The 16,622-nt window shown below is 34.6% G+C and overlaps 2 protein-coding genes across 4 annotated transcripts in view; one reads left to right on the top strand and one right to left on the bottom strand.

Annotated features, from left to right (window-relative positions):
• LOC113237478 (DNA primase small subunit) overlaps positions 1–1,406 on the bottom strand; it is a 7,870-nt gene extending 6,464 nt beyond the window's left edge. The window contains exons 1-3 of the mRNA XM_026473972.1: positions 1,174–1,406; positions 849–1,105; positions 605–774 (exon numbers count right to left, since the gene is read on the bottom strand). Of these exons, the coding sequence (XP_026329757.1) occupies positions 605–774; positions 849–1,105; positions 1,174–1,176 (430 nt within the window). The 5' untranslated portion in view covers positions 1,177–1,406. The remainder of the gene's footprint in view (positions 1–604; positions 775–848; positions 1,106–1,173) is intronic.
• Positions 1,407–8,231: 6,825 nt separating this feature from the next.
• Positions 8,232–16,622, top strand: part of LOC113237611 (trafficking kinesin-binding protein milt) — a 31,613-nt gene continuing 23,222 nt past the window's right edge. Inside the window, exons 1-2 of one of the 3 annotated variants that reach the window (XM_026474207.1) lie at positions 8,232–8,315; positions 13,553–13,657. Coding sequence is in view for 2 of the 3 variants with exons in the window: in XM_026474203.1 (XP_026329988.1) it covers positions 11,731–11,818; positions 13,553–13,657 (193 nt within the window). In the remaining variant the exon portion in view is untranslated. Of the gene's footprint in view, positions 8,316–11,673; positions 11,819–13,552; positions 13,658–16,622 lie in introns of those variants that run through there. The other 2 variants (XM_026474203.1, XM_026474204.1) reach the window with 2 other exon arrangements.

Consider the following 16,622-nt stretch of genomic DNA (forward strand, 5'->3'; position numbering starts at 1 on the left):
CTATTGCAATAAAACGGCAATTTCATACTTTAACCCCTAATATAAGATTTTCTTTGTGTCTGAAACAACTTTGTTTTTTCAGTAATAATTACTTGAGGGTTTAATCAACATTTTTTTATTTATCTACTACAGTCACCAGACTATAATTAGAAGGTTTGAGTGATTTTTGGTGTTTGAGCCAAGGCACTGCTTCAGCCTCTTTTGGTCATTGAACACACGCTGTTGTTTTAGTATCCTAATGTTGCCACCATCAACCAGTGCTTTAGTAAGAGGATTCAGATGAGTATTGAGCCGAACTCTGAGTTTACATCTATATGGGTACATCGCCTCTAGAATCGTAGGAATCTGCAGGTATTTGTTTAATCCACATTATGGTAAAACATGATTGTAAGTTTGTTGACAAATTACAATAGAGGATTTAAATATTGATATATCAGCATTTGGAATCAAATATTCTGCAATGACTATTGTTGTCAGTGTCAATTGCGAGCAGTTGGTTTCAACTACGCGCAGTTAATTTAAGTATGTAGTACAAAGTGACTTCGCACATGCAGACCATTAAGTAGCAGCCTTAACAGTATTATTCAATGAGCAAATATTTTACCTTTCAGTGCCTTATCAACAATCTCACAAGCCACAACCATGAATTTCCAGCACTTTTCACAGACTTTCGCTTCTTGGCAGCAAGTTCTTACTTCATCATAATCAGTGAGATCTATATCAAACACTAGCTCTCTAGCAAGCACTATTGAATCATGCCGAGCTATGGATGGCCTGAGAAATAATTGGGCAAAATTTCATGTGTATGTAAATATTAATTACGTGTAGCAAATAAAATTTTAACTTACTTCGTATTGTAGACAGCACCTATATCCAATTTATAGGGGCACTTTTTCAGTAACAACGTATGTAATTCTTTCTGGTTACTTATTGACAAGTATCTCAAATACACATCATCTGCTAAAGTAAATGACAACTCTCTGTTGGAAAGAGGCTGAGGGCTACTTCCGCAGCTCAACCACCGGCAGAATATGTTTTGTGGGAACAGTCTGGTGTAATACACGGGTAACATATTTGAGAGTAAGTTTTCATTGTGCTCTCCGACCTGCAAACAATAAATTCGTCGAGAAAAGGCCTGATAATCGTATTCGCAATTAAGTTTTATATACCCACCATTGTGCAAATACAGACGTCTATTTTAAACCTTTTCAATTAAATAGTGTTGGTTACTATTTATTTCAAGAAATAGGCTACAAGCTTGTACAAACTAAAATATACGTTGATTGAAAAAAAACAGGAAACGTAAATAATGGCGCGAAATGGAGTGACAACTCAACTGACTGACAGACAGAAAAACAGAAGTTATAGATGCGTTCAAAAGTTCGTTATTTAACGATGACAACAGCTTGGGCATCTACTTTAAGCGAAACTGAATCAATTGAGGGTAGCTGAATTAAAATATTCTATATCACATCGTTAGGAGAATAGTCAGCGTACAGTCTTATGTTGTGAAATCTTGTAATTGCGGTGTTAGTTATATATCAAAAATGGAAATCACCATTCACAACGCGCTGCCTTTTGCTGTAAAAATATCACTTCGTAAGATTTTACTTAATATATGTGATCAATAAATACATTTAGACTATAAGTGTATGCATATACTACTACCACACAGTAAATAATACGAAGTGTATTGTTTACTCCGTGCTTATATATGTATATACGTTATGTACATGAGGCTTGAACTAGACCGTTCTTATTGTAAGCTGCATAGAGTTGCATATAAATATTATATGTCGAGCTTAACGTGCTCTTCACACAGTCTTCATTGCACAAACTGTCATTGCACATATTAACATGTAATCGGCTCGAACCGGTTAGAAAACGCTTTATGTCCTCGCAATGAACACGCAGAAGAGTATGCGCGTTTCGCTTTCACTCGAACCACTTTTATTACATGGACATAGAACCTTTTGTCACCGACTTAATGCGGTTCTGTATCGATAAGTATGGTGACTGTGTATGGTGAATGACGTAATCTACGATTTTCAAGAATTTGACAGTTTTTATTAGTATCTGTGGTCCGCCGTCGTACAATTAACATTTTGATTTTGTTTTATTTTACAGGACCTGGAACAAGGGCATATAAAAAATTGCTAAAGGTTATGGAGACACAAGTTGTTAAACTAATGAATGGTTTACTGAAAAGACCGTTACTTACTACAGCAGTTGTTTTAACATTGCTAGTTACCATTCTATCAATTTTATTTACGTCATTATCGTTACTTGCAATGGTATTTTGCTTTACAGCAAGCATAATTATGTTGGAAGGTTATTTAACACAATTATCTATTTGCTAAACTACAGTATTACAATTACTTTTATTATTCCTTTATATGACGTCAAAATAAAAACTTCCTTATTCAATTTCTTTCTTTTTCAGGTCTTGCAATTATTATTTTCATTACAATGATTCTTTTGGTAATTTTATTAATTACTGCAGCGTACGTGACATATTTCACATTTAAGGAAAAATCAACACTATTCAAGAAATACGATAGATAATTGAATTTCTATATTAAGTACCTAATACAATTCTTTATGTCTATACTCTAGCCAATACTAATTGTGATTAGACTTAATCATGATATAAATTTGATAATTAAATTGTAATACAGCCAAGTTTCAAATAGGTATGAATCGTTGGCTTATTTCAATGATGATCACACAGTGGCAATGGGGAAATCCGAAACCATAGGAGATACAAGGAAACTGTCTTATGAACCATTACATAGGTCTTTTTTGTGAAAACAATTTTGGTATGTTCAATTTTTTGTCAAGGGTAAGTTGTCCATAAAATTTTTTTTTGAAGGGAAGGGATCATTTCATTGTACGAGAAGAAAAATCGGGACAGCAGAAGTTGGTCAAATTGAATAAAATGATTTTTCATACAAAGTGATCATTGTAAATCTAGCATTATTACGAACGAAACAAAGTACTTAATAGGGGAAAACGAATGGGCTTTGAAACAAAATTTGTCGTTGGCTACAGGAGTTGGTGCTTACGCGCAGCGTAAATGCGTTTGGGCCTTATATGAGGTTGCATTTGCAAGTAAAATGATCTTTCCCATACGTAGGGTTTGTGGTGTATCGTATGGTCGGACCACATTTTAAAACTGCAGAACATAGCAACAATTTTATGAACGCATGCTTAAGAACTACTTGTGTTGCCAAGTATTCATTTTTGCAGCATGTGATTATAAATCTTTTTAAGTCAATCTAATGTTTCTCTATCCATTTTGGTTGCTAAATTGTTAAAAATATATTGTTTTCTATTATATATTATGCAATTTTTAAAGATGTGAATATCAGAAAGTTAGGTAAACGTACTGTTTGTAAACAACTTGATATGCAAAATGTGATCGTTTATGGCAATTCCCAGAATTATGAAAAAAAGGTATTAAGCAAAAATGTCAGTTGTGAAATTCTAATGAAACAAAAACGTGAATAGCGCTCGATAAGACAGTTTTGTGATGCCGTAAGATAAAACTAAAGTGCTTTGGTTGTTTGTAAACAGTTATTTATATCAAACATTTTTGGACGGCCGGTGCAGCTGCCTTCTGTAATAGTCCTCTCAATGGGTCCGTTACGGGTTTGGACAAGGTCACAGTAAATTGTGGCGATGATGTAAATATGATGGTAAGGAACAGGTTTATTAGTGACAAATTCAATTGTTTTGGTAGTATAGAGGACGCGGTTGTTTTTTTTTGTACATGCTTCCGTTCAGTCAACAATTGATTCATTAATCTCTTTAATCTCGCATGTAAAACTTGGGAGATCCATTCCAGTGTTCTATACTTGGGTCAGGTTATATTTTCGTAACATATTGATGTAAATGTGGGTTAGACTTTAACAAAGAAGACACAATTAAAATAAATAAATATTGTTATAATTTCTTTTATAATGCCAGTTTTGAGTAGATATAAAATAGATATAAGCCGTCACGCGTCCTACCGTTCAAAATTGTTAAAGACACACGGTGTCCTTGGCAATTTTGGTACTTTAGGGTCCTTGAGCTATACAGTGTATTAAACGCGCTTTTGTGTTTTCATCCACCATTTAAAAATAATTACCAATATAACAAGGGACTCCGTGTGTCTGTAGCAGAGTTGTTACGAATATCAGAATCCGCATCCTTATCTACGGATAACGTGCATAAATTAAAATATCCACATCCGCATTAATCATTGATGGATGTTTGAATCGTGACGTGACCTAAAAGGCACACTGAACAGACAGACTGAAACAGACTGTAAGTTGAAAAAGCAGCCCAGCTGTTTTTAAGGTGTAACTTTGATAAAATTCCACAAAGATTAAGCTAGGCAGATTAATTGTTTTCATGAAGATTGATTCTTTTGTTACAAATGTCACAAAATCATTGAAATAATCTTTTATTACAATACTAAAGAAAATAGAAACCTTCTTAATGTAGATAGATTCAGTAAGGATGTACATTTTTAGCATTTTTTAACACATAAAATCAGCAACAGTAACAACCTCAGTCTGTAGGACGCGTGATGGAATAAATACATTTAATTTTACTGTTTTCCTCTGCAGCAATAATTTCCAAGAAAATGAGACTAAAAATCATATCTTGAGACAGTACAAAGTTAGGCAGAGTTGTAGACTCTAGTTAGGTTGGTGATGTTAATTTATTCATCACCCAACTAGAACCAACATTTTAAATGCCAGAACCAAATTTTGGGCATTTCTGAACATATTTTTGACTATAGGCAGAACATTTCCAAAACACACATATTCAGAGTTACTTTTCTGATAACTATTGGCCATACAGGAAACTTATAAGAATAAAATGGGTTTATTTACCTATTATGTCCTAAATTAAAAATAATACATTAAAAATAATTTATACTTCATAGTTCCCCCATTGGAACTGCTGAGCTTGCATCTTTCAACAAATTCACAAGGAGAGTAGCACTGTGTCATTGAATGTACTAAAAGTTTGTAATTATAGTTTTCATTGAAATGATTATCAATTCTTTACCTTTATTAAGGAACAACTACACAGGAAAAAATCTTGTATATGACATTAACATCAGTATGTAAATATGAGTGAAACATTAAACAACATATGCACAATGCATGGCAATATTAAACAGAGATGTGTCATTCTGTCCCTGACTTAAATTCAACATGTTCAAGATTTTAATTAACTGCATAAGTAAATAAGTTTGTGTTGGTCTTATGTTACATGACAATATGAAACAGAGTTGTCGTTCTGTCCCTGACTTAAATTCAACACGTTCAAGATTTTAATTAACTGCATAAGTAAATAAGTTTGTGTTGGTCTTATTTCAATGAAAGGTACGTAATACTGGATGTTTACTGCCAAATTAAAATATACATTTTTAAAAAAATATGTATTTTAAACCTACTTTGGTAAATGAAAAATGGTTGTAAATTCCATTGTATGCATTTTGTGTACAGTTTTGCTCATAATGAGCACCTATAACTATCATATTTTGGTCCTTCAATCAAATTATAATTTGTTATCGATATTTTGCTTGGTCTATATTATGAGTAGAATCATATAAAAATTAATTAAGATAACAAGATTACATGCTAGGTGTATATAGAAAGTAGAGTTTTTGTCTTATATAGTATAGAAAGTTATTTACATGTTGACTTGTAGTTTCTAACTTGTAATGTTTAGTGGTTAAAAGTTGTTTCTCTTTGTTGCAGAATTTAAAACTCAAGCACACTGCAACTGCAGTTTGCTAAAATAGATCTGTAAGTACACTAGATGTTTAAATAATTTGTGTTATATTCTCAGGGTCGTCTACTCAATGCTCAAGTCAGGACTTGAGTATGATTTAAAGCAATGGAAATCATACTCAAGTCCTTGCCATTAGGGTCGTATTTTCAGTGCTTGAAATCATACTCAAGTCCTGACTTGAGCATTGAGTAGAGTTCTGGAATATGACCCTCAGTATAATTGACAGTATAATTTATATAACTTTATGCTGTTTTCCACATTATTATTGTTTTTCCAAGGATTGTGTTGTTCTCTTAACTCAATAACGAATTATTGTGATCATGTACGCCTTAATTATACATACTGATTTTCAGGATTCATGCTATTAGATTAATTCAATTGTATCTCATCCTCTAGTGCTAATCTAAATTGGATGAAGGGCCATTCCAGCGAAAATCTGTAATTAGTGGTGATCACAATGGATCATTTAATGGTCGCAGTGATGAGGGGCTTCATAGGCCCCAAATGAAGCCACCCATAATAATTATTCCAGCGAAATCGACACTGTGTTTAAAAAAATTAATTACACAATTTGAAAATGAAACTATTTTCCGGATTTAAATGGCGTATATTTGTTTTTTCAAACAGGGCCCGAAACGTCGGATTGTTTGAAAAAACAAATATACGCGATTTAAATCCGGAAAAATAGTTTCATTTCCTATGTGTAACAATCGCGAAAACCTAAGAACTCGATATACACAATTTGGTTTTAATTGTATGACTAGAATACGCCCAATAAATGAAATCATTAGAAATAAATGAAATTTTTCGGATATTGTACAATTATTGTAATTTTTGTCTTCATTAACGCAGCCTCATTGCTATCGTCTATAGTGAAGCATTTTTCCTATAATGTTAGCAACAATTTTCGCGGTTATTTATGCGTCTTTCTAAAAAGTTATTACTGTTGAAGAGAATACAATTTACGAATTTTAAAACAGTGATAAGTGATTGCATAGAAGTATATATGGTGAGGAATTATTAAAGTTTCAATAAGTACTAATTTCAAGTCCCACCCGTCACAATGACACATATATATTTTTATTTTAACCAATAAATATGCAATCTATTGGATTATATTATTAAATAACAATTATGCTAAGGGTTATTATTTTGGCTTGGTTGGGCATCGCGTACGTAAAAAGGAATGTAAATATTAAGATTTGAAAGTGTGTCCCACCCGTCACAGCGATGGGTGGGACACACTTGTAAACATTTTTACTTTGAATAAATGTTTATATTTTCATGGATTTGAGTTTTTACGATGGTTACTAAGTATAACAGTTACTTTAATTTCAGAGTTTAACATTTGATGTATTAAATTGTGACGATTGGGACGCCATTTTGTGACAGGTGGGACAAGTTACATTTGAATATACAGAATTTAAAAAATACACTGTTTATATGTAGATCCATCATTTGTAAGCAAACTTTTTATAATTCTTCTCATAATTACGACATTTTAACACATAATAAAAGACAATTAAAAAGTGATAACATTTTTCCTGGTGATTTTTAGTGTCAGGAAATTCATGAAAATTCTGTCTCCACTAGTTTTAACTATATATTCGAGCAAAACTTCTAAAATTTGATATATATTGATATGATACATTATCTTCAAGGATGCAGCAGGATTTTTCAAATTTATTAACGCACTTTACATGTGTGACTTTGATTTCATGTCGTCATAGACAGTGTTTCAAAAAAAATAATGGGATTACTTTATCAGTTCTTTAATTCTGTTTTTTTTATGTATATCTTAATAAGACAAAAATTGTAAAATATTTGCTTACTAACGATGGATCTCATATTAAACAGTGTAATTTTATTAATTCTGTGTATTCAATTGTAATTCGTCCCACCCTTCACAACTTAACATATTAATTTCCTTAAAAGTTATCAAAGTTATTAATTAAGTGTATATATAAAATAAAACTATAACATTCAAGTTATCTCATATGAAAAACTTGCTGAAAAAAATATTAATAGTTTGTCTTGATCTTTGCAATGAAGCCATCAACTCAAACAGGCGGGTGTCGTGAGTGTCCCACTCGTCACACTTAGAAAATTAAAAGTTTTGAGTATAAATAACGTAAATTTATGTAAATAAATAGTCGCAGTTGAATTGCATATCTGGCTTCATGATATTTTCATTTTAAGCCTAATGAACCAATGGTTAGGGAGAAATGACTTAAAGTTCGAGAAAAAAGGAGTCAAAATGTCCCACCCGTCACTTTGGGATGGCCCTGAAGTAAATAATAAAATAATTTTATGTGAAGTTGATAATCCACTTGGTCTAATAAACTTTGAACATACTCTCCAAAGAAGATATTCGGGCTTAGGGGTGACGCAAATGTGAGTCTATACAGATTGCAGTGTTTGTATTATAGAACAGTCGTTCAAACTGGCGGCCCTCCAGGATGCAGTTCGTGCGCCCTCGCTAGCACCGCGCGCTTTCCGGCACGTAAGCACATTGACAGGTAAGCGTCTCTCAAATTTTTCATTCTCTACCCCGTTCATGGACAGTAATGGCGTTGAACGTAAAATTAAATATTAAATATGGTAGTATGTACGAGTAGTATCGTTCTCAAAAAACCAACTAGGGGTATTAACAATGCGACTTTCAAGTGCTTTGTGTGTAATTGTCGCCTACTACTTTTCCATAGAGAAGTATCAACAACATACTAATCAAATTCGTATATTACGTATATTGAAGCAATATAAGCACTACGGCAAGAAAAGTACTGACATTTTTGTGTGAATTACTGTCCATGAAAGGGCTACTGTTTTCAAGGTAGCTACCTTAGTACTGGATTATGTTGGTTTTTGTCTTGAACTGCATAAAGAACTTTGTTTAGTCACTATAGTAAAATGGTATTGGTTTTTGTACCTACATGTTTCTTTTCCTTATGTTAAGGTTGCTAGGTTTTGGTAGCTTTATGATCTTTTGTAACACTGTGTGCCATTTACTCGTTCAGAATTGTCGAATATTTCTCAACCAAAAATTAAACGTTTCAACTATAGGTTTATACACGTTTGTGTATAATAGGTATATCAAGGTTTATCATTAGCATCTGTGACCTGGTTACAAGGAGTACGTTGTAGTTTTAGGCTTATGTCCTGAACATTTTATGAGTACTAATTGTCTATGATATTAATAAGTCACTAAATGTCATACTCTTGTCATACTATGTTAATTTTAGATCTGTAGTCTTGTTTATTTATGTATACTGCACTCTGTTATATGTAAAAATCATCGTTCACCTATTTCTTTTAACCTTGTATTCTTCACGCAAAAATATTGCAACCCCACGATGAGCAAGAGTTGTGAGGAAAACAAATTTATCAGTCGCTAAATGACGTTCTTGCGAATAGAATTTCAAGAGCTCATTCCGTTATGTGATTCAGTACGCTCTTTGGTATTATTGTCGTTGACGATGTATTCTGTAGCTAATGTATTAATAATTGCGCTTCACTTTCTGTAAAAAAACAAAAGAACAAATTTCAATTTTGAATTATGTTGATTGTTTTTTCGAGATAGTAACAAAGGAAAATATTTTTGTTGTAGCCAACGTTTTAGCGCGATAATGATTTCTAAAAGTAGGAGTTACAGAACCTCGTAGGGCTTATGAATGGAGAGGATGTCATGGAGGTGTTTGATTGGCCAGTGGCCAGGCGGCGGCTATTCTGGGCGGGCGGGCCCGCGCATCCCCAGTATACCGCCGCGAGTCCGCCGATAGCGAGCCGCATGCATGTCGCTGCGCACACGCAAAACGCTTCCGTGTGCTTCGCGGCTTACTACTATTATTCATTTTTCCAAGTATCTCAAACTCGCATGTCCACATTTTCATGCTTTTCCGATATTCTTTATTTTATTTGCCATTGTGAAAATAACAAGTGTCGATAGATTATTATATCATTACTATTGTTTATAAGATATTGTATTTTTCCATTAATCATCACTATATTTAGAGACAAAAATGTGATTATTTTATCTCAGTATCTCAGCAGTACCGCGATCATTAATATTGACATTAATGAGATAAAATATTAAGTGTGCTCATATTTGCTTTATTGGATAAGGACCGTGTCCAGTACCCGGGGTAGCGGCTAGGAGGATAAGAAATGAAAGGTACTTCCTTAATTGAGCATTGTCTTTAATGGCGTGCTTCAGATTCTGTTCATTATTTTTTCTTTATTAACAGCTCAAAACTCGACCTGAGATTAAAATCACTGTTAGAAAAGTGTGAAATCTGTTGCACCCATTACAACACTTTGTTGTTTATATATTCACGAAAATGTTACGCTATTAATGCTGGTTACTTGTATACGTAACACAACTAACTTACTAGATTTTTTCGGTTCACGAGTCGTGAGTCTTATGTGTGTGTGAACATATGATATAATATTATACAAAACTTTGATGTTGCACCCTACTGTATATTTACATTATTGCCATTGCTAGTGTTAATTTAAAACATTAAGAATAAATTTAACAACCTTTAGGCTTGCTGTGAATTGCGGTTTTAAGGATAGTTATTAAATAATGTTCTAACAGAGACATAAGCAAACAGAAAGAAGAACATTGTTAAACATTGAACAGACAGTTCAAAACGCCCTTACATAATCAAATAAGCGTTTTAAAATTGAAGAAATATACTAAACCACGAGTATTGGCAATTTAGTTGTAATTCGTTACCTATGTGTATTGTGTTCTTTATGGTATTTGCACGTTATTTCTTATAGCAAGTGTTATTGTTATATAACGTGCTTGCTCGCTGCGCAAATGTAATATGGCACAGGGACTTAATTCAGAGTCCCTTCTCGATTGGTTATTGGCAAGGTCGTTGGTTGTTACATCAATGCGTCGTGTGCTGCTTAGCAGGGTGAACCGTTAGCGGAGGTGACCCCGCTACGGTGACTATGCCAAAATATTGACGACATCCTTATTTTTATTAGTTCGACGAGCGGGTGCGTCGACCGTACTGCGCCTCCACAGCTGAAGTGTGCGTGCGGCCTCGTGCTCTTTAAGTCTATTTGTAGGATTTAGACAAACATAAGACTAGAATGTTGTGTATTCAAACATCCCATCTGTATCATTCTGTGGTCTTCACATGCCTAAAATTATTATTAGAAAATTATACACTGGAGGTACCATACCAAACATAAGTTGACATTGAGAAGTTAACTCAAAATTTTCTGTTTGCTTAATTTATTCTGTATTTTCTGAGCGAGAATACTGATTGGCAAAACGTCTTTTTATACAAGTATATATTTCAAAATTTTTTGACATACTATGTTAATTTACTGACTTCGTTACGTTTTGACCTTTTATTTGAGTGCAAATTAGTCCTGTCCACATTCATGAAACCCGTAAGTCATGTCGGCAAGTGAATAGATTACCATTTCACGAGTAACTAGCTGAGTAGCAAAATTGTCTCCCATAACTTCTTCAGTGTGGTTTTACTCACATTTGAACAGAGGCGTGTTGTGAGATACTATAGTTCTGCATTGTAACTAACTTCTCACTAAGAAGCACCTTCAAGTTATCGGAAACAATACCGATTTTCTTTCTAAACTGTATATTATAATGTCATTGTAACCGCAACTGGAACCGCTTTTATCCGATTTTATGCTGATATGTTGAAGTCCCATTCAGTTAGTTGCTAGTAACTGAACGAACGTCAACGTTAGCTCTCTTTATCAAAATTTATGACGTTTTTGTATTATCTTGATATCTGTGGGACTCATTACAGCGGTTGATTGAGGTAATCGTTACACAGTGCACGTCCGCAGTGTTTTGTGAAAGTCTATTGGTTGTTTGTTGTAATGTGAGATCCCTGTGTTAGGATGAGCCATCTATAGCACTTAGTTGTGTTTATATGCGACCTAAATATGAGCGGGAAGAAACCGCGGTCACGCCCGCGCCGCCGCGACGAGTTGCACGAAAAAAGGCAGGATTTACTTCTAGCTTGGAGCGATGGTGAGTTTCAATTCCCAAAACTGTTTACGTTCCTTAACGGGTAATATCAAAGTGTTTCTGCTTTATATTTAAATCTTGTATTTATATTATGCATGAAGAGTGACAGGTCTGATGGTTTGATAAATCATTTTTTATTATCGTGGATATCGATACGATTCGCACAGGTTAATTAGCCAGTGTGTTATGGTTTTTGTATAATTTTATTTTTCACATACTACGTTAAAAGTTTGGTGTAGTAACAGAATCATGCCTCTTACAGTTCATAATAAAACTTTTGAAAGTGCCCTGTTCTATCGGGGAACACTATACAGCCAGTGGCACGTAGCTTTCGCCTCATTTACTATGTAGAAAACTACAGTTCAATGAAGGAACAGTGCTATTACATGACCTTAGTTATAAAGCTGTAGCGTCGCAGTGAATACCTAGTAGATGTCGTTGCCAGTGGTGAAACTTAACGTTAATTAAGTAAACGGGTAACGTCCATTGAATGTACTTATGGCCTTATTGATTACGTGGTTTAAATTTTATTGAAATTGTGGATGTGAATTTGTCTTTACGAATCTCTTTTTTCTGTATGTTGCATACAAAGTCATTATTTGGTCCATATCCATATTGAAATAAAATCAATGAAGAAGCGTGTTGGACAGGAACACTTTTAAATCAAAATATAATGCAAATTTTGCGCTGCATTGTTTGCTCTTTGCAAATATGAATCCTGCAGATTTAATGGCGTAATAAAGCAGTTTTGGTCTTTATGTCTGTACTTCACAATGCATTTATTCTAAAACATAGAAAAAACTTATAGATTTTCATAATTTAGGAGTTTGGCATAGATTTTTCTGGACGTTGTCCAAAAAAAGTAGAGAAATAATTTTGTATAGAGAATATCTTGTTTCATAGTCATAGTTTTAGTCCTTTATTTTGGACACTTATCTGCTTGTGGCTTTCTTTCACTAGTTGCATAAGTGATAGTATGGATTTTGGTTTAAGTACTCTAATAATCTATATCATTAATCAAGCAAATGAATTAACAACGTAACTGTACGTAGCGTGGGTACAACAAGCTTGTTGTTTCCTATACCTAATTATTTTCGCTGATGTATCCAATGATCACGATAAACTTTATTAAGGCTCATCATTGTCATTTAATAAAACTGTAATATTTTGAGCCAGGTAATAAGAAAATAATTGTGTAGTATTAGTCGCATACACTGACATAACGGTGTAAGTTTATGGTGCATTTCCTCGTTGTTCCCACTCGCGTTACGACCTAACGGAGATGCAATTCCGTTGTGCGTTGGAATTTTCACTGCGAGATGTACCTGTCTGCAGTGTAGTTATAATGCGCGGGGAGCAGGGAGACGGGGAGACGGTGTACTAGTACGTAAATTATATAGATGCACGCGACGGGAGGCAGGACGCAGGAATGCTGGGGTGCATGCCCCCACAGACGCCGCGACGCGGTCAGCCGCCCGCGCCGGGAGGTAGCTATTGATTTTGTCTGCCGGCTTCATACTTAGCACCGAAAGTATACGTGGAACTATATGCACAGTCTGGCAGTGACTATACTGGCAATTCATTGCGCGACTACAGTCACGACATCGCCATTCAAACTTGTTGCTTTCCAACAATTCATTATCTCGATTAGGGTACATTTAAGGAAATAGAAAGTTGATGTGTCAAGAATTTTCATTAAATACCGTTTTAATCATTTGTTGCTTTTTTTGTTAACAGAAGTGTGCAATAGCGAGGAGGTGCCCGAAGTAGAGATAGTTAGTCTCTTGCAAGAACACATACCGAAATATCGACTGCGAGCAGACAGCCTTACACAATTTGGAGGTAATTTGTTATTTTTCCTTATAATACACACTTTTCAGCTTTCACATGCATACAATATAAATAAATACATTTCGTCTACGACTTATATGGAAAATGTTCACAGTTGTTATCGTGGGAACAGTGTGCTGCATGCTTTGTCGTTTACTATGTTGCTACATTCGGTACAATATTTTTTTTATATAATTTCAAGTGACGGGACGGACAATTAGTGCGCCTGATGGTAAGATACACGCCTGTCCAATAGCAATTGCAGCGCCACTCAGAACTTCACATCGCAAAGATCTGAGAGGCACTGCCGCTTCGCCCGTCACCCTGAGACATAAGTTGACCAGTCCCATCTGCCTGTAATTTCACCAGCACCCTTACCCTTCAAAACCGGAACACAATAATGCTAACATTACTGCTTGGCGGCGGAAATAGGTAAGGTGGCAGTACTACCCTGAACGAACTCTTTCGCAAGGAGCTCTACTGCTACTAAACTATAATATTGCAATATATACACGTTTCTATACAATACATTTTAGATATTACTTTCGTGGTTCGTTATGATGCTCGCCTGGGATCGAAATTACGATTACTATGTATCTACGCGCCATTATTAAAATTTCGATAACGAAAGATTCATGCGTCTGGTTCACAGTATTAATTTTTATCGGTCACGTTACTCTTGTGATAACATGAATACAACACAGGTACCCGATTTGGGCTGTCGCCCACAAAATGCTTGTTCTACATAAAACATCCTATATTTGTAAGGTTTAAGATTTTATTACGAGTTCTTGTGGTTTACCCTATCAACTGAACTTCGTCAATAAATTCCCCATTTACTCATTATTCCTTCTAGAATTTGTAAACATAATAGAGTTTTACGTGTTACTTTGTATCGTTGAATTACTAACTATACTGTTATTATTTATAAGTTTTATAATATACAAACTCATCCAGGATAGGACGAATAAGGTATATAACATAAACGTATTTTTTTTTACTTATTTATTTCATGATTGGATTCAAGCTCAAGCTAAATATTAGATAATAAGCATAATAGAAAGTAAGCATCACTTTTTTTTACTAATATAATAAATTCATTCATTAAACTTAAAAGTTACAATGTATAAAAAGTGCATAATGAAGGGTACAGCAAATATCAGAACATATGACATCTGGCGTTTAAAAAAAAAGAAAACTGTACTGTACTTTAAATACCAGCAACCTTCCAGTGTCACAGTATTGCCATTGTGGTGAAAGGATTTGCTAAATGGCGTAAAGGTATTCGCCGATTGTTCACCAGGGTGCGCCGGACGTACAGTGAGCACGGATAATGCGTCGTTGCAAGGAGGCTCTTTTCGAGCACCCCATTTCAAGCATAAATGTAAGTAGGTGCAATTAAGAGCAATATTTTTCGTTTGCAACTCAAACATTTATAATAAAACAATTGCAGTCAATTAGGTTCATCCGTTCAGGGGTCACATAAATACCAATAGGACGCCAGACAGCGACGACAAATTTATAACACTCTTTCTTTCATCAGGACAAATTTATCATTTTATCGTATTCAGGTTTCCATGTAATGATGCTAAAGTGACATTTACCTTACTCACAGATAAGATTCTGGGACAGACCAATCGTGCCTCACGTTTAATAACAACGTTTGCCGGAAACGACGCGCTTTATCAAACTACGAATGAACAAGCTACCAATATTAAGCTAATCATTATTGAATGCTGTTAAAAATATCGTTGACTCATTACGTGTTGAGAATTATATGTTATTTATTATCAAATATTTGTATTCAAATATTATATGACGATAAAGGAAGTAAAGTTTTAGAAGTGATGCAGTATACTACATTCAGCAGAATTAAATCGCTGTTTCCACGAATATAGTAAAAGTTTCAGGTTTATTTCAGGCAGGTTCTAAATTTCGTCGGGTCGGTGCACTCAATTTAGTTTGCGACCCCTTTTGTAGCTGAAGCTTATTTATTGCATGAAATAAAGTAGTTTCAGTTCTACCATAGCAGTGTAACTCTATACAAACATAGCAGCGCGTCTTATTTGCATGCACGCACACAGCGCGCCGTCTACGCGTATATTCGCGTAACCTCGTGGAACACTTGCGTTGCCTAGCGCGGGTCGTCGCATTATGATGATGATCATTATAGATATGAAGCTTTTGGTTATAAAAAAAAATATAACCAAAAGTAGACGTGTTTATTGTTGTTTGAATAAGAGTGCCTCAAATTCAGAATTATTCAGCATTTCATTACTATTTCAAAGTCATATTCTCACAATCGAGATACCAATCCGCGATGCTAGTTTAAAATATCAACACGCAAGTATTGCATTTGACAAAGGTTATATCAGTATAGCACAAGAAAATTGTGATGAACATTTTTTTTTTCAAATTATGTTTACAACCTGTATGTACTATTAAAACAAATGTGACAACCCTACGTTCCGAGCAAAATGTAGGCGTTGACGTGCCGAACAGGCCGGAGTTGCACTACTTGTCTTATTAAATGTACTATGGTTCTAGGTAGGTACTCTGCCTGGTACAAACGGTACACTTACATTGTCTATCGTATTCAACAATGCCAAACACCGGTTTACGAGCTCCATGACAATCAACGAACGAATCGCCTAACAACAGGGCTAAGTGGAATGGCCAGGCCATTAAATACTGTGCGGGAATCTCGATAATTTCGATAAATCTCTGATAGAATATTCTCTCGTGACTCGAGTAGTGTATCGAAAAGGTAATAAATGTATTTACCACTATATCCTCGCCTTACTTTCTCAAACTCGTATCTTAAAGCACAAGTTACTGAAATGCAAAAATGGATTGTATGTACAATTTTGCAGGCTTTTTTCACATCACATTTGCTTCAGAGCATCCAAATTAACACCCTTGATAAGAAATTTAAAATGACAAGAAAGTTTTGCCATTTCCTGAATAATTTTTATAA

This window comes from Hyposmocoma kahamanoa, unplaced genomic scaffold, assembly GCF_003589595.1.
Source record: "Hyposmocoma kahamanoa isolate Upper Pololo Valley unplaced genomic scaffold, ASM358959v1 93, whole genome shotgun sequence".
In the NCBI taxonomy this organism is placed as follows: Eukaryota; Metazoa; Arthropoda; class Insecta; order Lepidoptera; family Cosmopterigidae; genus Hyposmocoma; species Hyposmocoma kahamanoa.